General features: G+C 41.4%; 1 protein-coding gene across 4 annotated transcripts in view; it reads left to right on the forward strand.

Annotated features, from left to right (window-relative positions):
* The window catches only part of svild (supervillin d), a 50,720-nt gene extending 28,024 nt beyond the window's left edge, over positions 1 to 22,696 (forward strand). For all 4 annotated transcript variants that reach the window (XM_084937709.1, XM_084937708.1, XM_084937710.1 and 1 more), the window contains 26 exons: positions 282 to 340; positions 2,205 to 2,302; positions 3,430 to 3,532; positions 4,566 to 5,140; positions 5,298 to 5,427; positions 11,556 to 11,703; positions 12,027 to 12,104; positions 12,250 to 12,336; positions 13,254 to 13,437; positions 13,525 to 13,697; positions 14,264 to 14,419; positions 14,610 to 14,746; positions 15,817 to 15,964; positions 16,162 to 16,307; positions 16,518 to 16,693; positions 17,097 to 17,232; positions 17,330 to 17,630; positions 17,846 to 18,000; positions 18,119 to 18,221; positions 18,362 to 18,569; positions 18,647 to 18,780; positions 18,881 to 19,036; positions 19,292 to 19,435; positions 19,742 to 19,854; positions 20,092 to 20,244; positions 20,359 to 22,696. In XM_084937709.1, the coding sequence (XP_084793835.1) occupies positions 282 to 340; positions 2,205 to 2,302; positions 3,430 to 3,532; positions 4,566 to 5,140; positions 5,298 to 5,427; positions 11,556 to 11,703; positions 12,027 to 12,104; positions 12,250 to 12,336; positions 13,254 to 13,437; positions 13,525 to 13,697; positions 14,264 to 14,419; positions 14,610 to 14,746; positions 15,817 to 15,964; positions 16,162 to 16,307; positions 16,518 to 16,693; positions 17,097 to 17,232; positions 17,330 to 17,630; positions 17,846 to 18,000; positions 18,119 to 18,221; positions 18,362 to 18,569; positions 18,647 to 18,780; positions 18,881 to 19,036; positions 19,292 to 19,435; positions 19,742 to 19,854; positions 20,092 to 20,244; positions 20,359 to 20,445 (4,088 nt within the window). In that variant the 3' untranslated portion in view covers positions 20,446 to 22,696. The remainder of the gene's footprint in view (positions 1 to 281; positions 341 to 2,204; positions 2,303 to 3,429; positions 3,533 to 4,565; positions 5,141 to 5,297; positions 5,428 to 11,555; positions 11,704 to 12,026; positions 12,105 to 12,249; positions 12,337 to 13,253; positions 13,438 to 13,524; positions 13,698 to 14,263; positions 14,420 to 14,609; positions 14,747 to 15,816; positions 15,965 to 16,161; positions 16,308 to 16,517; positions 16,694 to 17,096; positions 17,233 to 17,329; positions 17,631 to 17,845; positions 18,001 to 18,118; positions 18,222 to 18,361; positions 18,570 to 18,646; positions 18,781 to 18,880; positions 19,037 to 19,291; positions 19,436 to 19,741; positions 19,855 to 20,091; positions 20,245 to 20,358) is intronic.
* The last annotated feature ends 435 nt before the right edge of the window (positions 22,697 to 23,131 follow it).

Below are 23,131 nucleotides of genomic sequence, written 5' to 3' on the forward strand. Positions count from 1 at the left end.
TTTTCAGGCTCCCCCTGAAGCCAGTGGAGCTCATGAGCCCTTTGACATGAGTATTTTTTTTCTTGACCAAGAGAGAGATTGGTGTGTAGTGCATTAAATTACCTGTTATGTCTACTTTTGTACAAGCTTTAAAAATGCATTGTTTTCTGTGCCAAACACACTGTCCTGAATCATTTTCCCTTGCATACACTCCCACTGATCGTTTTTTACTGCACTGGCAGAAAGAAAGACACTTGTGGAGCAATTAATTCTCACTCTTTTATTCGCTGTGCTCATTTTAGTTGATAAAAAGCCTGTGGACTCCAAGAGAAGTGCAACTTCCAGCGTGTCTCTTTTTAAGGTACGGTATTTTGGTTTGCCATCTGTCTCTCTTCATGCATTTGTCTGTTTGTATATATTTGCACTTGTTGTGGACACATAAATCTGTTTCTACTGCCTCGTTGTAAGGACCTGGCACCTTTTTTAGGGAACAAACATCAAATCCATTCATGAAAATAAAAGGCTATGAGCTTTAGATGACAGATTAGAAATCAAGGTTAGGCAATCAGCTGTTCGTTTAGTGGTAGAACAGTTGCCGTATGTACATATTTTATTTTATTTTTTATTTTTTTTGGGGTGCGTTTGTCTTTGGTTTATCCCTTTCAGCCCCCTTGCTGATTTACTCACAGCAGCTTTCCAGTGCAGCTGGTGTGCACTCTAACTCCCCTCTGGAGGTTTGCACCATTAATAACAAATTGAGCCTTTCCATACAGCACAGAGATGTCCTGCACCTGGATGCATGCTTGGCCAAAGTCATGACTTCAGTTCACACAGGCAGTGGAATTGGTGGTGGAAAAATAAAAAGATGCACTCAAACAAAAATGTCGATAATGTCCTCAATCCTATGGGAGAGCTTCACATGTGTTCTTAAAATGAACTGAGTGTTGGTCTTTCCCAGGCTGCTAAAGTTTCAGAAGTGGTTAGGTTTCATGATGTTTGATGTAAATAGCTGTTCTAACTGGGCCTGCAAACTAGGGACGGTGCCAAGACTGGCCAAGTGAACCCAGATGGCAGCAAGTTGCTTGAACCAAAAAATTGCTGGGAAAGTAGCCTCTCTTTGGGAGCCCAACTGAAAATCGCAGTACACCCCCACCCCCACCTCCATCCGTTCTTCTGACCTAGATCTGTTATTTTAAGATGCCTCACTCGACTGTCAGCAGCAGTGACAGATGCCCATTTTCTGTCTTCACGTTTCCGTTATCACTCATTTCTCCTCCTGTTGAAAAAAGCAGGTGAGTCAGTGTCTCCATCAGAAGAGACAGAGTAGGAGTGAGGTTACAGCATGTCTTCCAGCTCGGATGGAAGCAATAAAAGAGAGATTCAGCTCATTTATACTTAGAATTTCCTGAATGTATAAAAATCTGTTCTGCAGAAGGCAGCACATCCTCCCCGGTGGAAAAATGTGTTCCTTCTTTGTAATCAGTGAGCATCGCCTAGGTTGTAAGGAGCCTCTAATTCGATGGAGTTTAATTTCCTCACTGCTGGAGATCCACTTATCTTCACCAGGTCACCTCAGGGCTCAGTAAAGTGTTTACTGACAAAGGTCCCACACAGCTGCAGTGTGCAGGTTTAAAGAAAAAAAAATCTGGCAATTAGACAGAAATATAAAGGAAGACATGTAAATCCTTTCACTTTTGCTTTTGATGAGTAAATTGATGCTATTATGTTACAACACAAGATATACAACCTGTTAGTTTACGAGCTTGGGTGAACAGTTACCATAGTTCAGTCTAAAGGTAGTCATAATTTCTTAATGCTGTTTTATTAGCATTTAAAATAAGCACACAAGCAGAATTGTAAACGACCTGGCAGGAAACAACAAAAACAAGAAACCTGCCTCAACGGTTCCCTTGCATTAACATGAAAAATATAGCCCAGCTAATCCCTTTCTAATTCTTACACTGCAAGTACACAGGGTGGATGAATATGTCATACCTGCTCTTTGACATCACATACTTCCTTTTATCTTTTTTTCCTGGAACACCCTGTTTGCGTTGCAGGGGTTAACTGCTTTTCTCAAGTAGAGGGAGGTGGAGCCACATTCATTTATTTACTTCCCATATCAAGAAATCCTTTACAGCTGCCGTAGGACTTCAGAAGTATGTGTTAAAAACTTAAACCTAGCCTTTAAGATACTACTCCCTCCATTTTTTCTTTACCTGTAGGAGGTGGAGGGGATGGAAGATGGAAGCAGCGGCCGACAAGTTGATGTTAAAGGAAAGCATCAGGTAATCGACAGTGAGGAAAAGGAAACCTCTACGAGGTAAGCAATTCCAGCCAGGTCGAACGCTTTTATTAGATGAACTATATTAACCGTTTAAATGCTGTAGTGTCTTTTTTGTGGGCTGTGATACATTGTACAGCACAACATTAATAGTTAGATATACCTTGAAACACGGTGACATGCAGGGCGAGCAGACTGAATGGAGCACAGAGGTAATTACAGGCTGTCTAATGTTGTAAACAGCTGCAGAGATAAACCAGATAAACCTGCAGGGCTTGCCTTTAATACTGCTCTGTCTTGCACGCACGCTTGTGCACATGCATCAACACACAAGCACTCAGGTGTCAGTGGTAGCCACAGTGATTCAAACCAGATTGAAGTTAATAGCTGCTGCAGTGAGAGCCACACTGTACTTAGCACTGTAACCACCGTGTGGATCAGTTTAAGGTATAACTGAAACCATTCCTGGCCCTTCTGGTCCATGTGGAGTTTGAATGAATCCCACAAACTGTTCTCAGCTTCTCCCCAAGTCAGGAATTGTTTCAGTGTGTATGTGTGTGCATCACCATTTCCAACTAAACCTCATCACTGCCTGCAACATGTATAGTGAATAATGGTTAGATTCCTATGTACACCTGCATCTATATTTGTATTCTTCTTGAGTAGCTTTGCATGATTCAGATGATTTCAGGATATTTTTTTCTCTTATACTGAACCTTGGTGTTGCCCCTCAGATTAGCTGCTGTCTGAAACAAGTCAATTTAGGTCCTCACCTCTTTTCTGATTGGCTGCCCCTCACAAATAAAAGGTTTGAACAGTCCGGGGGCAAGCCTGCTGTGCTAACATATCTTCTGTATGTAATCTTATATCTTCTGTATACATTATACTCATACATGCACATATTAAACATGGCTGAAGTTTCAAAGACATCAGACTACTGTTTCAAGAGCTTCTGAAGTTATAAATCAATAAAATACAAACAGTGAGAGTATCATCAGCTCCTTTTTATTACTGTGGATTCACCATGTAAGCTGTCACAGTGGCAGCCTTATGTTATAGTAAGCTTAAAGTCATATCAGTGTTGCCAGTTTAGTCCAGCAACTTGATATAATGTTTAATTTTGTTCTAAGGTCTTTGTGATTTCTGTTTTTTCTGATATATTATAGGCTCCATAAACCTGATCCAGGCAAAGTCATGGAAGAGAAGGAGTCCGCGGACGAACCTTCATGGAAACAGCAACATGAGGACACTGCCACTACAGAGGAAAAGGTCAGCTTACCTAAATGAAAAATAATGCACTCATAAAACTGTGAAGGTATATAAAAATAAGAAGTGATTCTCATGAGTCAATAGGCAAACCTATAAAAGGAAAATTCTGTGAATTCTTTTCTGAAATGTCCTATTTCTAGACATCTGCTATTTCTAGTTCCAAAACTCTTTACTTGGTTTTGTTTTGTTTTTTCCTGGTCTGGTTTAGTTTAGTTTAGTTTAGGTTTTTTTCTGTAAACTTGATTTATAACTCCCTCATCTGGACAAAATATTATAACGTGACCCAAACCGATTCTCGAAAGTAATCAGATGAAGTACACACACATACTTCTTCGTGTAAATGCCCACACACGTATCGAACTCTGGAGTTCATTAAAGGAGGCCACCGAGTTAGCGCTGGACTTTACTCTTACACCCAGCTGGCCTTGCAGTCTTACTTCTTTGTGCGTCTCTTCCTAAACCAGCACCCTCTCATCACCTTTGACCTCTTAGTGTCTGCTGTCACAGCTGCTTTTGCTAAGTTATAGCATATTAAAGACATGATCATGCCTCCTCTTTTTGCAGGGAAGAAATTCATGGTCTGGCCTTGGAATTTCTAATATTTTCAAAAAGCTTTGCTTTCTGACACCGGTTTCTCTATCTGAATTTTTTCCTTATATTGCAAAAGACAAAAAAGTCTTTCAGATTTGTTTACAATATCCGTATTTGATATGTTGACATTCTTAGAGGGGGGGGGGGGGAGTGAGACTAAGTCATCATCATATTTAATGTGACTCACTAACCTTAACGTGGGAGTAGGTCACTGAAAGCAGTGAGTAAGCACTTGAATCTGTCTTTGTGTTGATTGTATTAGGTTGTACAAATATGGAGAAGAGAGGGAGAAAGAAAAATAGATTTTTCACTCTAAATGCCGAAAAACTGAGAAAGCTGTTAGATTTAAAAGTTGTATTGCAGGGTTTCTTTTCATATTATAATGGCTGCTAATAATAAAATAAATTAAAAAAAACCCTTCTGTGTTGTTTCCCCTCTACAGTCTTCCAGTCTCCACTCTGACAGAGCTCTCCCACTCAGCAGAAACAGAGACGCCTCTCCCCCTCCCAGTCCTCCCTGCCAGTCTGCCGCTGTGCTGAAGCGCCAAGACTCGGGGCCTCAAGGCATCAAGGGAATCCTAAAGAAAAGCCGCTCTACTAGTGTGGAGTCAGACCACAGCGACGGCTCCATGCCTGACCGTTTTCCAGCACAACAAAGTAGTGTCACCCTAAGCCACCCTCAGAGTGAAGACAACGAGGAGGAGGTGGAGGTAGAAGAAGAAGAAGAGCGGGAAGAGGTGGAGCAGCAGGAGGAGGAGGAAGAAGAGATGGAAGAAGAGGTTAATGGGGAAAATGGCAAAGAGGATGAGTCATTAACAGATGACATCCCAGACGGAGGGTGCATCAGTGTCAACAGATATCAGAGGGGGAGCAGCAGCAGTAGCGGTGGAGGGAGCTATGAGGAGATGCGGAGTCCCTCCCCTGATGAGAGCCTGGAGAAGTCCTCCACAATGTCAGAAGATGTCGAGGAGCTCGAGAGCAGTTTGGATGGAAGTCAGAGCTCGTCATTCAAACAGAGGTCAGCATGTGGAGAAACATGATCAGACACTCAGGTTGAGACAAAAAAAAATCGATATCATGCATAAGATGGAAATTTAAACTTCTTTAAAATTACTGAAAGGTTCAGACTTTTAAAGAGAAGCAAAAAGGATTCATGTGTCTTGTTTTCTTTTTAGATTGACTGAGCTCGGTAGAGAAGGTGAGAAGGACACACCGAAGAAGGCGAGGCCATCTCAGGTGATCCAGACGTCACTGGCTGACCGCTTCAACCAGCTCCAAGATGCTGAAGGTGCCTGGAAGAAAAAGGTGAGTTTTTACTTACTGAACAAATATGTGATTGCTGGTCGCAAGCTTGTTCACTTTGTAAAATTGCACCTCTACAAAACTTTATATTGGTCATTTTTGCTGGAGGCTATTGTGTTGGCAGGGTTGCAGGGCTTTTTCTTCACTGGGAAAAGGGTGGTAATGAGCAAAAAACAGCCATATGTTGCAGATTACCATCAGTTTTGTGTAAAGGCAAAGAAAAGACTTGGCTGTGGACACATTTATTCCTTTGCTGAATCAGCTTGTTTGCCTGAATTGCTGCCAAAGAGGTGTGAGGTCAGAAAGGGCTTGGCGGTGCAGCGGATATAGGAGTGGCGATGCTAAAGCCAGAGATCCAGGGCATAGCTAGCCTGCCAGAGAGAATGAAGGACACACCTTTTACCCCTTGTAAAAATAAAATCCTACACCATGGCCAAACACCTGCAAGCCTTCCAAGCTTATGCTTCCTTCCTTTGTTGGCTTTTGCACTCTTTCTTCTTCACTTCTCTAAGTTAAAACAATAATTTCCTCCACAGGGTTAGCTTTTTTGTTCTTAACAGACTTTCATTTCTCAGAAATATATATAAACATCCAGATCATACGGTTTTGCACAGGTCAGTGTAAACGGTCTAGTAGATACATGCTAAAGCAACTGTCGTACTTGGCGGTGATGCAAGTTTATGCAGGTTTCTACACGCTCTTCTTTTCTACAAAAACATGACCACCCACACAAAGCAAGTATTCAAGTGGAAACACAAGACTACACCATACAAAAACCAGTCCACTGAAAGTGCTTGTACTGGATGGTACTGCACAAGTGAAAAAAATCCAGTGTGTTCTGCATGGACATCCCCAAAACAGTTAAATGGACTCTTAAGATTGAAATGATGTCATATTTATTTATATATTTTTATTTTTTATTTTTGGCTGGGTGTCTGTCAAGATCAGTGATTTTTCTCAGGGGATTACTGGTTTGGGTTCATCCAAATATGAGCTAACGTTAGAACAAATCCAGGTCTGGAAAAAGCCACTTTATGAGTGAGTGCAAGCAGCCAAAATTTGAGCAAATCCCCAAATACTGAAGCATGATGTCATTTCATATTTGTGTGGTCTTTATTCGTTCTGATAAATCCATGCTAAAGCCATAAAAAATTTTTTTAGTGTATTTCCAGTGATGGCACAAAAACTGCATCCTCAACACTCGCACGCATGAACGGGTGCCAAGCTGGTGTCTGAAATGTCTCTGGATCGCTTCCTTTACTTCTGTCTGAGGCTTGTGAATTGGAACCTACTGTTTATTGTGGCTGCTACTGTAGAGGTCTGGGAAACCAACTTATGTCACGGATGCAGCTAATACAGGGTTTGACTAAATTACCGGCATTAGTGCCATGTCTGCATTAGCCATGGGGCATTTACTTCCATGGGGAACATGTCTCTCTCATGTGGAAAGGCCATTGGTTTTCATTAGAGCCAGACAAATATTACCAAATGATATTGGCCTATTGCAGATATATCTACGCTGTGGTATGAGTTGTCTGAAATGTAGCAGATGCACATGCAGTTGTCAGACACTCCATTAGTTATACCTTGCCTGTACTGGGTTGGACGCACTTTTTGCCTTCAGAACTGCGTTAATTCTTCTTGGGATTGATTCAAGAAGATGCTTCAAAATTCCTCTGGGATTTTCATTCTTGGCATCACATATTTGCTGCAAGTTCATTGCATCCATGATGCAAATCTCATGTTACACTACATCCCTAAGGTACTCTATCAGTTTGCGATCTGTTGACTTCATACCATTGCTCCACCAGCTCCACCCTGAACCTTTGAGCCAGGATGGATTCATGTTTCCATGGTTTTTACACCGTATTCTGACCCTACCGTCCGAATGTCACAGTAGAAATTGAAACTCATGAGACCAAGCATCTAGTGTCCAGTATTGGTGAGTCCCTCTGAATGCAGCCTCAGTTTCCTTTTCTTCACTAACAGATGCCAACAGCAGAGAACCCCACCCAGTATGGTCTTCTGCTGCTGTAGCCCATCTGTTTCAAGGTGTGATGTGTTGTATGTTTAGAGATGCGCTTCTGCATCCTATAACATGTGGTTATTTTAGAAACTATCAGCTCAGAGCAGTCTGACAATTCACCTCTGACCTCTGACATAAACAGAGCATTTTCACACAGAGAACTGCCACTAACTGGATATTTTTTCCTTTTCATGTCATTCCCTGAGCCTTGAGATGACTGTTTGGAGAAAATCCCAGCAAATCCCTGTCTGGCACCAACAACCATGCTTTGTCCAGATTCACTGAAATCACCTTTCTTCTCCTTTCTGATACTCAGTTTAAACTTACACACGTCATCTTAAGCATGTATGCATATATAAATGAATTGAGTTGCTGCCATGTGATTGGCTGGTTATTTACATGAACAAGCAGTTGAACATATGTATCTAATAAAGTGTCTAGTGATTCGATTTCAGACAGAGGAAAGCTTTGAGTAAATGGACATGTGTGTTCACATAGTTTGTCCAGAGAATCCTGTCTAATAGATCTGTTTTTTCTTACAGCCTCAAAAATCCAGAATCAGTCAGACTCGAGTTTTCATGTTAAACATTTTCTCTTATCTCATACGCTGCCAAGTTATTTGAGATGTTTTTACTCTTCGGTTACTATGTGGAAGAGCAGAAAATGTAACACGCATGGTACAGGCCATGATCGGCTCCAGATGTTTCCTGTTAAGCCTGCTAAGCTGATCTGTACACCATGGTGCTGTAAAGTGATGCTTTGTTGTAAATTTAATTTAAAGAGGGTCTATTGTGCCTGTTAGTCATAAATTGCAATGAGTGATGGCTACACGTTTTGAGCTAATGGTTAATAACATTAAAAACCAAGCTGTTTTAGGTGTCCTTTACAAAAACATACTGACTCTTGAAGATTGTTTAAAATTGTTTGCTGTAAAATCCTTGAAGGCTTGCTAAGTTTTTGGGTTTCATGTTTCAGAGATGACTTAACAAAGAACAGTCTGGCATCCCTCCACAAGCTAACACACTGACAGTGCAGGCCCCACACAGAAACTTAAGTGCATTAACTAGTCATTAGACGTATGTGTGTTGTTCCCAGAAAGTCTATTAGAGAGTCTATTAGCGATCGACAGAGACTCGTATGTGCTATCTCTTAATGCAGCTTTTAAAACGGTCTCAGCTTCACCCACTTTATGCTATATAAATAATCCTTGTCTTTACTGTTGCCCTTCTTCTTTTCTAATTCTTCTTCTGTTATATTTTTCCTTTCTTCTTCTCCTCTTATATTTTCCCTCCCCTAGTTTCCTCTGTCTTGCTGTGCTCTTATGGCCTCTGTCCTCACATGCAGACTCTTCCCCTTTCTTTGACTTTGGCATCTACCTGTCATCCTTTTCCCCACCCCTTCAGGTGAGTGTGTTTGTGTGTGTGTGTGCGCGCACATACATACAATGCATGGACTTACCTGCTTAACATTCGCTCGTATTTCTCAACTTGTGTCCCGGACAGCCTCTCACCCTCATCGAGTCCCACTGAGAACTCAGAGCTGTCGACACCCTTTCTTTTGCTACATGAATGCGGTCTGCTGAACTACAGGTGGTCGATATCTGTGTTAGTGGTTTGCCCAAAAAGCTGCCCACACTGTACGGTAAAGCGGGGGTAGAAAAGTGGTTTCCTGTGGGGCTTTGAGGTCTTTTCCTCTCCTCCACTCTCTCCGGGGTCCTGTCAGGCCAAGGTATTTCCCTTTTCTGATTGACTCCAGAGGAGCGTGCTAGCTTGAGGGGCTATCGCAATGTGCAAGTTTGTGAGAGTTGTTCCAAGACTTTGTGATTAGGGAGATATTGTTTGTATTATAGCAGGCATGAAATATAATATGGAAAGGGTTGAAGTTGTAGTTTTTGACTGCAAGAAGCAGACTTTACTTAGTCCTGTAGTCCAAAAGTGTGTTATTGGTATGCAGAAATGTTTATTCGGGCTTTCTTGCTCTTGAAGTGATTTTAAGAAAAACACAGAGTGCCTTGTAGAGTAACTCTCACCCTTTAGTGTGTGAGATGAGCAAAAGAGCAGGAATGTTTTAGAGGGATTTGTCTGTTAGAGTAGAAAAGCTCTTTATTAGCCTATTCATGTGTCTGTGCATTCCAGCATGGTTCAGTCTTAATTCTTTGAGCTTTTGTCTCATGTAAGGCAAATATTTGAGCACATATGGCAGCACATTCGATATGAAAGCACAAAATAAAGTTCAGGTTGAAATGGCGAGACGCGGAAGGAGAGAGAGAGAACGTGCGATTTGATTTGGTGGATAATTGTTTGAGCATGTCAGCATGCTTTTTTTCCCTCTTCGTTTTTCCATTTTCTCATACACAGTAAAAAAAAGCACATTTATTATATTTCAGTGTGCTAAATATAGCAGAGGCCAAAGATATGTTTTATCTCTAATATTGTTAAATATGAGACTGGATGTGCTCTATAGATGTGCGATTTATTGGCTGATCAAAAATGATTTTCTTGATTCACAAAAGGATTATTTTTTCCTACTAAGTGATGTCTGAAGGTAATGAGGTAATGCCCGATGGACTGTTTTTGGAGTGTGCTGATCTGACCTTGGGTCTCCAACTTTGTGCCTGTTGGAGCGTCAACAAAAGTCTGTTATCTCATATGAAACACTGAACAGGACCCCGCTGTCTTATCTACATGGGAGAGAAGCTGTAAATCCAAGTATTTAAAAAAAATAAATAAATAAAAATGGAGGATTAACTGGATGACTGCACTTTGTTGATCTCTGATTTCTGTTTTATATTACCTAAAAATATAATTGTCTCTTAACTGACTGGCTTGACGTGGTGTTTGAGTGTAAACCTGCCCTCACAGAGATTTGTGTCTGCATACGTTTTCTTTTAACTGTGCTTAGCATTTTGCAACAACAACTGTAGAGAGACCTAATGGTACATTTATAATAAAGTGTAAATTGCTATTAGACGTTTACTCATGGATGCCATGAAGGAGGATATGAGTTGGTGTGATTAAGGAGGATGCGAGGGATAGGAACAGATGGAGGAAGATGATCTGCTTTGGCGAAACAGCTGAAAGAAGAAGATGGTAGTTTTGCCAAATGATTTCGTGTCACTTCAGTGTTAGAAAAATAATGAAAACAACAACAATAAACTGCACCGACAGCTTCTTTTGAACCTCTGTTAATCCCAAATTTAGCTAAATATGTTTTTCTCTTTAAAGCTGCCTCTAGCATCTGTAAGAGTTTAAGGTTTCTGAGCTTACAGTAAAGATGAGGCGATGAGTTATAGAGTAAGAGTCAACAGATCACACAGATAGTTACTCATCTGCCGAGAACATTCCAGCTGTTTGGTGCGGGGAATCCCAAACATTTGTTTGTCGTTTAGCCAGTTTAGCTTTCATCTTGCGCTGCTTAAATGCCGTACGTACAGCTTGCATGCATAAATAAATGTAAAATCTAATCGTGTAGACATTTTTTATGACCTTTCATGCTTGGTTAGCAGTTAATTCTGTTATTTTTTTTTTTTAAATCTGTGCAGTCACTGACTAAGCTGTGTGTAATCAACTACAAAAAAAGGCACACATTGCGCACGATGTGAATTACTAATTAGACAGCAAAGGGAAAAGTGTGACAGAAACAACCTAAATATTTCAGACTGGAAAATCATTAATTACCGCAACACAGTTCCCGGGCTGTAGGGAGGCCAGTAAACTACTACCGATTCCCTTTTAATGGTCGAGTTCAGGTGCAAAAATGGCAGCAGGAGTAAATCACAGAAGGAACGGTGTGCTGAATAATGGGTGAGAGATGGATTTGAAAAAGAAAAAAAGGTCTTGGTTTTTATTGCCAGTATTAAATTTTCCTAACTCGCCGACAGAGTAATTTTTGCCTGTATGAGTGTTTCACTCTCCTTCCTTCACCCTCATCAGAGTCTCTGTTTTCCTGATGCAACACTTTTTCCTCTCTCATAGTTACTGCACCACGTTTTCATGTGTGTCTGCTCTTGTGTACACAGTTTATCAGAGTGTAAGCCTTAACAGATTTGCATTCAAACACACACACAAACAAATACAAAGCTGAAAGTGTTTGAATGTTTCAACAGAAATCCAACGTAGATGTGGAGCCCAAAATGTCGCTGGCAGACAGGATGAAAATTCTCAAGGAGAAGGAGGAGCAGTGGAAGAGCAAAGGCAAAGGAGCGGCCAACGACTCAAACCAGTTCACTGTGGCTGGACGCATGGCCAAGAAAGGTGAAACTATACTCTGGGCTTTAGTTGGCCTGAATAAGCTCATTGTTTTCCACTGACAACAACCCTAATAACTGCAGCCCTTATAACATTATACACAGAAATCCAACCCTCCCAACAGACGCAGACGACCTATATTTGATTACACAAAGCGTACTACTTTGAATAGGACGTTTCCAAGCCATCGGGTTGAATGCACTCGTTGTAAAGTAGATACAAATATCTCTGTAGTCCAGACAGTCACAAAAAACCAAACATTTGAATTTAAAGACCAAAAAACAAACAAACAAATAACCAATACTGAAACGTTTTATTTTTTTTGCAAGGTCTCGTGTCAGGAATAGAAGAGTCACCCATTCGAGCTCTGAAGAAGGCTAATGCAACACCCGTCAAACCTCTTGAAGGTCTGTAAATCTTTCTAATACCTCACTCAAAGGTCTTTTAAAAATATATTCATGATTAAATATGGCTCAAACTGCCACTTGAACAGATGAAAAAGATAGTTGGAAAATCCACTGAAAAGTAAATGAGTTTTTCTCTGCTGTACAGAAATCTCCACTCGATCTGATGTCAAGGTGGAAGGAGATAAACGGCTCGACAAGCTGGAGTCCTTCCTAGACAAGCTCCACAATAAAGGTACACTTCCTCTGCTTCTGATTATTGTACACAGTATTGAATTTGATGATGTATTGCACAATCGTATAGTACACGATTATACCGAGTCTGTAAAAATGTGTCATTCCAAAGTTAAAATCTAGAGCTGTGTCTGACTTAATCTGTTGAAAAACACCGTTTTTGTCATTTTGCCTCTGTACATCACGGGTCTGTATGAAAATGTCTGTGATTCCTTAACAGTTAATGCAAAACTGTAGTTAAACCCACTGAAATAAAGCTGAAAGTCTGCATTTCAATCACATCTTGAATGTTTGATTTAAAATCCACTGCTGATCGTTTGCTGAGGCAAATCTACAAAAATTGTGTCTTTGCCAAAAAACAAACAAACATGATTTTGACCACTTCAACATGTGGAGGCAACAGACAGGAACATATTTTTAAGCGTTTAAGAATCACGCAGCGCAACTGCCAACACAAATGTTTGGGCCACCATGTGGATTAGTGGAAACGATGAGATTGGCAGAACATTTGTTTTTCAGATTAAATTAAGCTTTTGGAGCTTTTTTTTTTTACTTTAAGGAGTTTAAGCAAAAATAAATAAATGCACAAGTAAAATTGCAGAATTGTTATTTTTCCTCCTATTCATTTATTTTTTGTCCTGTTTATTATTTTTTTTAAGTAAATCTTTATCCCTGTGCAGTTTAGTAAGCTCTTCTCTGTTTCATCCTATTAATATAATACACACTAATTTAATAACATTAAAAAAAGATGTTGACTTTCAATTAGTGTAAGCAGTTGAGCTATAAACATCACAGGACATCCATCACCACATGTGACCTTTGACCTGTAAAATGCCAGAAATGTTATGCACAAAAAGTCTTTGTAGCACTTCCTTTTCCATCTTTTCTTCTTGCCGATGTTATGGCTGGTGGGCGCAGGCGTGAGCAAAAGCAAGACATCCACCATCGAGGTGACAGCAGAGATGGAGAAAGAAGTGATGAAGCTGGACGACGAAGAGACGTTCGGCAACTTCTACAGATCCGTCTCGCCCTCAACAATCCAGGACACCGGCGTGGTGGTGACTGAGGAAGACCTAAGCCAGATCCCGACTGAGTCGCCAAAGTAAGTTTGTAATAACCATAAATGGGGTTTTTTGTCCTTTGTTTTTTAGTATTATAATATTTTTAAGTTCTTAAACTTTGTCATCAGGCTCACTTCAGCAGTAGCAGAGCACAAGCGAGCGGTGCGACCAGCCAGAAGGAACCAAGGCTCCAGGAACCCTCTGCGAGCTTTAGCTGCCCGCAATGACATCAGGCAGGTCTACACCGAGCAGAGGCTTAACGTAGCCACTGTGGAGACCAAGAGGATCCAAGTGGAGAGGAGTAAGTGCTCAAACTTTCCTATTGTAGCAGTGCTTACAGTATATTCTCACCCAGGATAGCCAGAAAGTCTTGGATAGCTTTAAAGGAGCACAAAAAGGGTTATTTCTAAAAAAGAAAAAAAATCACATTAAAGTCAGTGAATTATTTTATACAGGAAATATGTCTGGAGAGTGAATTTCTTGTTTATGTTGTGAATCAGCCATAACGTAAACACACTGTATGTAAGAAGAAAATATGAAAATGATGTTCAGGTAAAGCTGTGGGGCTGTTGCCAGCCAGTTATTGCATAATCATATTAGTGTGATGTTTGCTTGAACAAGTATTCTACTCTGCTGACTGACCACAGTGACGTCTTCACGGATTACAAAAGAGGAAGTGAGCACCACAGCTACGTGTGCTGTGTGCTAGTATAGCTCACATGAAAGAAATAATTAAAGTGTGTCTCGTCTCTTTGTTTATGAAGAATTAGAAAAAGGAACAGAAAATCATCAAAACCTCAAAACAGTTAAATATTTCAAGAGCTGATGTGTAACTGAGTCCCTGTTCTTGTTTTCTCACCTGTCCAGTGGCAAAACACTCGAACCTGGCTGACGTTGCCTTGGCCGGTCTGGCCAGCAAGGAAAACTTTCGCAAGGTGAACCTGCGAAGTGTGAAGTCCACTGATGTTGTGACCAATAACAGTGCAGTTCCTTTCAATAAGCTCATGCTTATCCGCATCAAAGGTGAGGAAACACGAGGGGATTAACTCTTTCTATGATTATGTGTTGAATATTGAAGCGATCAAAGGTTCAGTAAAATGTTTCTTGTTTCATTTCTTAAAAATATTTGGTAAATCAAATTCTTTTTTTCCACAGTTTAAATCCTTTTAATGTTTCAAATAAGTAAAAGGTCTTTTTTTGTTACTTTGTGAAGGGCGGAGGCACGTCCAGGTTCGGTTGGTGGAGCCCACAGCTCAGTCTCTAAACAGTGGTGACTGCTTTCTTCTGATAACACCAAAGCACTGCTACATGTGGAGTGGAGAGTTCGCCAATGTCATTGAGAAAGCAAAGGTAGTGAACCTCACACACTGAATCAGCACCCTAATGACCACATTTGAAAAAACAAAGAGATTCAGAGCAGATAATGTTGTGCATTGACGGGCTGTTTCCATCATGAACTGCAGGATCAAGTTTGATGTTTGATATATTCAGAGTTTAAACAAACGGATTATAAAAGGCTTTAACTGTACCTACCAAAGGGACACTGTCCTGTGGGAGGTGATCTCTGCTGCTCTCGTGTTTATCGCATTGTGTAATGTATGAAAGCTTGTTTCTGCCACTGAAATCAAAAAAGGTTGTCAGACGTTCATGTTATGTGAACTTTTTCAGTTATTATATGTCAGTATCTTCACGTGAAAAGTGAGTTTTAACAAATTTCTCTCTGAAGATCCTGAGGTCTCAACCAAAAATCTTAAAATCCATGAAACCAAAATAAGGTCTCTGACATAAAGACGTCTTTACACTGTTTGATCTGTGACTCAAACAATCATCACACTAAAGAGATGCAACAGAGAACCACTTTGGTTTTAGGAGTTCAACCTAAAACATGTTTGTTTCCAAATGTAAAATATTGAACATAAAAACATAAAATATATAAACAGGGATACGTTGAACCCTCAAACATATACAGGTAAGTAGACAATGGTGTCAGTGTTTATATCAGCTGAATTTCATCAGTAGATCAAAGGCTGTGCCTGAGCTGGAGAGCTGACACTACAGGGTGGCGGATTCTTGTGGTTACCAAACAGAATTGCTGAATTAATAAGACCCAACCCGGCTGAGACAGGTTCAGATGATTCCTCCACCTCTATTTCATCATTTATTTTCTCACTACTCGGAATACTTGATTTGGTTGGGTGAGGGCCCTGTCTGAGTAGGGCCTGCAGGATGTGGGGCAGCCATAAGTGTTGCCTGTGCTATTCTCACACAAGTTAGCATAGTGTAACTGCTTTGTGTTCTCATTTTCACAAAGTCCGATCACTACAGATGGATTAAATGAGCTAATATGTGTCTGCTCTTACACATATAGAAAAAAATGTGATTGCTGTGTATTTGCTGTAACGTGTGCTTTGTGTGGACAGGCGTCGGAGATGGCGGCGTTCGTTCAGGCTAAGAGGGACCTCGGCTGTAAGGCCCCTCAGGTGACGGTGCTGGAGGAGGGCATCAACACTGAGAGCAGATGGGCCAAAGAGTTCTGGACCCTGCTGGGTGGAAAGACCAAATACAGAGGTACGTGCACACATTTTCATAAGTAAACACCAACACAGTCTCTGACCTCTGTATCTCTAATAATACTGACTAGTACCAGTAGATATTCTGTCAAACTCTCCTTAGAGCACTTCTCTTATCCTCTTGAAGGATTATCTGTTTAAACACTGAGCCCCCACACCACCGCACACATGTGCTTACCCTGTTTTTGATTGTAGGGGCGGGAGAGCCAGAGGAGGATGAGCTGTACGAGAGTGGCGTGGTGGACTCTAATGGCGTGTACAGACTCCAGGGAGACAAGCTGGTGCCTCACGAAGACGCCTGGGCCTCTATCCCAAGTGTGTCCTTGCTCGACTCTAAAGAGGTGATGTCACTCATATGTCTGGGAAGTTCTGATAAGTGGAATAGAAACTCAGTCCATTTCATTCTCCGACAAGCCTTTAAGTCTTTAAAGGCTTACAGGAAGCTGAAGATCTTTAGGACGCGTCCATAAAAGTCAAGACAGAGATTTCAGTAAACACTTAACCAACGTCTCTCTCTCCTCCTTCCTCTTGCTGCTGTTGTCTCACACCAGGTGTTGGTGTTTGATTTTGGCAGCGAAGTGTACGTGTGGCACGGGAAAGATGTGCCCTTGAGCGACAGAAAAGTGGCCGTCAAACTAGGCAAACAGCTCTACAGCGGCAGCTACGATTACAGCAACTCCAGAGTCAACCCGCTGGATGCTTCCTGCACAAACCAGGACACGCCTCAGTGAGTGTGACATGTTAATCCTGTATTCTGTCCTCTCTGGGGTGCTTTTTAAATGCATGATGTGGTCATCTCACATTTAAAGCAGCTATAAATGGTTTAAGAAGTTTGGAGCTTCAGCAGCACATGTAGTTTAAAGAACAGCTTTATTGTTTGGTTAAGTAATAAAGCTGTTCTTTAAACTGCATGCGCTGCTGGAGCTTCAACCTCCTCAGACTCTTGTTCTTCTCTATGCACTTTGGAAGTAGGTGAAGTTGTGCCAGAAACCTCTATTGTCTGTTCAAGCTGAGAGCTATGTTAGATTTTTAGTTATATTGCAGCCCCTAGTGGTCTCACTGTGCATGTACAGCCACACAGAGAAGACACTAAAAATACTAAAGGTAACTTTCATGTGTGTGACATGTAGGAAAGGGGAAGGTCGTCCGAGCTGGGCTCTGTTTGGTCGTTTGTCAGAGCACAATGAGACGTCCCTGTTCAGAGAGAAGTTCCTGGACTGGGCTGAGAGGAAGAAAGAGGAAGCGGCTCAAGCTGAGGAAGTTAAGGTAGAGGAGATTTGTTTTGTTTGTTGGGGTTTGGGTTTTTTTTTTTTTTTTAAAGTAACAAATTTAAAGCTAATTAAAAGTGTCCTGGTTTGCTCAGAGCCCAGTCCACTCCACTGTGCGCTCCCCACTTGACTTGGAGCTCCACCCATGTGACGCTAAAGATCTGCTGAACAATGAGCCGGAGCCGGTGAAGACCATTCTGGAGGGGATCGATGTCCAGCGGGGTCACGGCCTGGTGAGGACGGAGGATGGGAGGCAGGCAGAGTTAGCAACTGTGGCCGTAGAGGCGTGGCACATAAGAGAGCACGGAGAGGAGGAAGTGCCTGAGGAAAGCCTGGGCCAGCTGCACGAGGGCGACGCCTACATCATCCGCTGGAAGTACTCTGTCACCACGCTCGGTGAGTCACATTTTGGCACAGCCTCAGAATAAATAGTGGAAGAAGATGCGTGTGGGGAGCAAAAATAATAATAATAAATTTGTGTTTGTGTGGCTTCACTTGCTTGCCATGTTGGCACACATTCGTCAGAACAGCATGTGAAGAAAAGCTGACTGTTATGTCACTGAAAGCCTGAACCGAATAAGCAGAAGGTTTTCTGTGCTCTGTTCTTCCAGTGGGGAAGCGGCAGAAACCCGGGGAGCTGAGCACTGGAGGTCCTGGGAGAGAGAGGGCTGCATATTTTTTCTGGCAGGGCCGCCACTCCAGCGCCAGCGAGAAGGGAACCTCCGCTCTCATGACAGTGGAGCTCGGAAGCCACAGGGGGTCACAGGTGAGTCACAGATGCACCAAAAATAGCCATAATAAGTGTTAGAATCACAATCCCTGCTTGTTGAAAGTAAATTTAGATCCAGCTTTGTTCACCTTTTTCTTTGTGGGTGGCTCTCCAGGTGTTGGTGACTCAGGGAAAAGAACCTCCTTGCTTCCTGCAGCTCTTCCAGGGAGGTCTGATCATCCATAAGGGCAGCAGAGAGAACAACACCAACAACACAGGTAACCAAAAAAATCTCATGTTGAAACTTTGACTTGTTGTAAAAGATTAAAGCCTCACAATATTTCATAAACCGAATGAATTATTTAGGTGGTTCTGGTAGAAAACATGAAAGCATGCCACGTCTGTTTCACCTCTGCAGAAGCCTGGAGGTTGTTTTGTGTCCGTGGTGAGGCAGAGTCAGAGGCCTTGCTGGTGGAGGTGGACTGCCAGCCTAGCAGTCTGCGCTCTCGTGGCAGCCTGGTGTTGCTTAATGCTGAGAAAGGCCAGCTCTACTTGTGGCACGGCTGCAAAGCTCATGCAAGCGCCAAGCAGGTGGCCAAAAGAGCAGTGGACAAACTAACCCAGAGGTAAGGCACAGGATGTGTAAATGTATGAATGGATGTTTGGCTGCGGCTGCAGATCAACACGTGTCTGTGTCTTCAAGGCATCCGTCAGAGTTAGGCCTGAGCCTCAGCAGCAGTGTGAAAGTGGAGGAGGTGGAGGAAGGATCTGAACCTGCGGAGTTTGTGAAGGCTCTGGGTCTGAAAGACAAGAAGGCCTACGACTGTATGCTGGATGGTACGGCCCAACATGCGCTGCTTAGCAACTATCCAGGTGTTTAGCAGAATGTAGATATGTAGATAGAGAAATAATATGTGTGTGTGTGTGTGTGTTGCAGATCCAGGAAAGTACAACCACACACCGCGGCTCTTCAGCTTAAGTGCGAGCTCCGGGGTGTTTGAAGGGGAGGAGGTGCTGTATCCCGCCAGGGTAGCAGAAGGAGTCATGGCGATGCCTTTCCTGCAGGAGAACCTCTACGCAGCACAACAGCCAGGTAACACAAGTTGCGAGCAATGTCACATTTCAGTTATTTCTACATTTCAGTTCTTAAAGAATTTAAAGTTAGCGAAGCAAGTTCAGGTTTATCTTCAGCAAACATCTACAGATATGAAGAAAGATGGAATCAAGAGGAACGCCTGCTAATGCCACATGCATCACAAATATTTTGCAACAGTTCAAACGCAACACAAAAGTTCAGTGTAATCATTTTATGGCTTGCTATCTTATCACATCACTATTTCTTCTTCAGCCTTGTTTCTGCTCGACAACCGTATGGAGGTGTATCTGTGGCAGGGCTGGCAGCCTGAAGACACACAGTGCACCGGATCTGCGAAAATGCGCTGGGACAGCGAGAGGAAGTGCGCCATGGAAACTGTGCTGCAGTACTGCAAAGGTCAGAGGTCACACACAAGCATTTTGAACATTTTATTTAAAGTCTTGCAATATTCTTCACAAATACTTCATCATCATTTTTTTTAATATAAGAAAAGAAGAGAAATCAAAGAGAGAGGCCATAAAAATCTTCAGATCACAGATTTCACTTTAACAGTTGAGTCATGCAGGGATGATTTTCATAGTAACGTGTGTGTCTGAGTAATGTTGTTCTTATGTAAAGTCTCTAATATTCTGTACTTAAATGTCCGGTCTCTTTTTTGGCTTATGTTTTCCTTCTGTTTTTCAATACAACATTGACCTACAGAGAAGAATCCTCGGCGCCCCCCTCTGGCCTATTTGATCCTAGCAGGCTGTGAACCCCTGACCTTCACCAACATCTTCCCATACTGGGAAAAGGACCCTAATATCGCTTCAAAGGTGGGTGATGGCTTGTCTTTTACTGCAGTCTCTGTCTTATGAAGTGTTGGTGTCAGGGAGCTGTCACAGCTTGAACTGGAAATTATTTTGTCCCACGCATCACAGCAATAGTGCAGTGCTTTTTTCTATCCTTTTATTCAGGTGTTATGTTTGATTAAATGTGTTGCAAAAAGACAGAGTTTGAGCTTAAATGTGAAAAAAATAGAAAGTAGAGTATTTCTGCCTCTGTGTTCGCAGGCTGGGCTCTCCAAAAAAGTGATCTTGGTGAAAGAGGCCCTGTCCAAGCTCAGTAAGCAGCAGTACTCCATCGAGGAGCTGACCAGGAAACCGCTGCCAGAGGGAGTGGACCCTCTGCGTCTGGAGGATTACCTCTCAGACCAGGACTTCAAGGTAGGACGCGCTCTGTGGCCATTAGAATTATTTGTTACATTTAAATTCAGTAAATAAAGAAAAATGTTATAAGTGCCGACATTCATTTTTCCGCTCACTTTTAATGTTTTATAGAAACTTCTTGAGATGAGTCGCGTTGAGTTCAACGCTCTGCCAAACTGGAAGCAAAAGAATCTGAAGAAAAGCAAGGGTCTGTTTTAAAACCGCATCGTTTTCTTCACGCATCTGTTGGGTCTTTTTTATTTTTAACGTGTTTTATTAAAAACAAACAGGCCTCATTTTGTAGAAAGACTTAGGAAAAGCAAATGTACAATTTTGTTCAAATGTTGATCTATTTTTAAAAAACAGTGCCATTTTCCCCCTTCAGTGAAATATTCTAGCCTATGTGCAATTGCTAACCTTTTTTTTTTTTTTTTTAATAGAAATGTTTTGTTTTACATTTATCCTCATATTATAAATATGTAATATACCATAAATGTTTTTTATCAGTTTTATTTCTCATTTAAAACTGTGTTTGTTTATGAAAAAATGCCTGTGGTCTTTATACTTTGGGAATTTTATTTACTCCTTTTTTAAAAAATTTTTGAAATGCGTCATGGAAAAAGCCACCTCTGTGTTAAGAAAAACAATTGCACAGCAGAAATATGAAATATCGACATGTTTTGAGAACAGAGGAAGAAAAATTGGAGGTCTGTGCACAATTCCTGTAATCTATGATTCTCTGATGCTCTTTAACCAGAGTGTTGATACAGACGTCTGATTCACACACAGAAAAATATTCAGTTTTTAGCATTTTTAAATGTGTGCAGAGGCATGAGCAACAAAGCAATCTGCAAAACTCTCCCCCCAAAAATTCCCTCGTTCATCATTAATATCGATTAGTTTGTTCTTATAATTAACTGCTCTTCTGGTTATTTTTTGTGAGCAAGGGTGCAACTTTTAAAAGTATTAGGTGTGTGTTGTGGAGAGAGACTGAGAGAAACTGTGCTGCATAACTGCCTTTAATGCAAACGTACTCCCTGTAATGATATGATGGTATATACAGCATGCTGGTAGTAAAGCTGCCTGTCACGTCTGAACGAGAACACTCTCTGCATGGTGTTCACAATCATGCATTCATTTTGTTGCAATATGCATCTTTTTTGTGATTAAATAAGATCTGTATGATTTGTTTGGGGCCAGCTTTTATTTTTTTTTAGCACATAAAATAAAAGGTTGGTGGTTTGGAAATGAGATGCTCAGTATTCCCTTTTCAAATAAAATGTATTAAAAAAATTATGTATTCTGATGTAATTATTCAAAGAGTATTGGGAATAATTTCATCATCACTCTCATTGTTAGCCTCATAAACAAAAGTGTGTATAGATAGATAGATATAGAGGGGAAACTGCACAATCCAGTGATAATACGATGAGACGCTTCGAGCAGAGGCTCCAGCCGTCCATTCCAACACAAACACATCAAAGTATCACTCATAATCCAACAATAAAATAGCTTCATATTGTGGCCATCACATAGTGATTCAGGATCTGAAAGTGAACAGATTTAACGTACATCATGCTTTGATAGGTTTATCATTTTCATTTCACACGTAAAACAGATTCATTCCAACCAGCTCTCATTCCCAACGTGTAAAATATCGACTTGTCACAATTGTCTGTATTTTACGCGTCAGGATGAGAACGTGTCGTAGGTAAACCTGTTCATCTGCTAGTCAGGAAATCACATGGCAGCAACTCAGTGCTTCTAGGTATGTAGATGTGATGTGGTCAGGATGATCTGTTGACTTTAAAATGTTTGTTGGTGCCAAAGAGGCTCCTCTGAGTATTTCAGAAACTGCTGATCTACTGATCACATAATCTCTGTAGTTTACAGAGAACGGTCCGAGAAAGAGAAAATATCCAGTGAGTGGCAGTTCTCTGGGCCAAAATGGGTTCCAATGAGGGCAACAGTAACTAACCAGTTGTTACAACCAAGGTGTGCAGAAGAGCATCTCTGAAGCCTTAACATGTCAAACCATGAAGCAGATGAGCTGCAGCAGCAGAAGACCAGACTGTCAGCTAAGAACAGGAAAGTGAGACTAAACACTCAAGGTCACCACATTTGGACAATATATGGTTGGGAAAACATTGCCGGGTTTGGTGAGTCTCAATTTCTGCTGCAACATTTGGATTGTAGGGTCAGAATGGAGCCATCCTGCCATATATCAGTGGTTGAGGCTGGTGGTGGTGGTGTAATGATATTGGGAATATGTTCTTGGCACTTTTTGGGGTATTGTTGCTGACCATTTCCATCTCTGACCACAATATATCCAGTATCTGATGGCTGCCTACAGCAGGATAACTCACCATCTTACAAAGCTTATATAATCTCAGACTGTTTTCTTGAACATGACCATGAGTTCACTGTACTCAAATGGCCTCCACAGTCACCAAATCTCAATCTAATAGAGCACCTTTGGGATGTCGTGGAAGAGAAGAGTGAGGTCATGGATGTGCAGTCAACAAATTTGCAGCAACTGTGTGATGCTATCATGTCAATATGTTAGTCATTTCAAGTCACACTATTAAACAAAAATGTTAATTTGATAGATTCTTATTTTCAAAAACACTATACTGATGTCCAGAGACCTGCCTGTTCTGACACGCCTTTACAATCTGCAGTTTTTAGAAGTGACCAGAAGAGGGTGCTGTCTGTCTGGCCAACCTTCACTCCTGTTTAAACACTGTTTTTTCTCCCCCCCTACAAATCTCTCCAGCCTTTTCGTTCATAAATATTTAAAAACTAACGAGCAGAACAAGAAACTTTAAAAACAAACTTGCCAGATGAGAAAGTTTCATTTGTAGGCGGATGTTCTGGAAATTTCTTCAACACCATGTCAACAGCA

Source organism: Perissodus microlepis, chromosome 8 (assembly GCF_051167445.1).
Source record: "Perissodus microlepis isolate ML-2025 ecotype Zambia chromosome 8, ASM5116744v1, whole genome shotgun sequence".
Classification (NCBI taxonomy): domain Eukaryota; kingdom Metazoa; phylum Chordata; class Actinopteri; order Cichliformes; family Cichlidae; genus Perissodus; species Perissodus microlepis.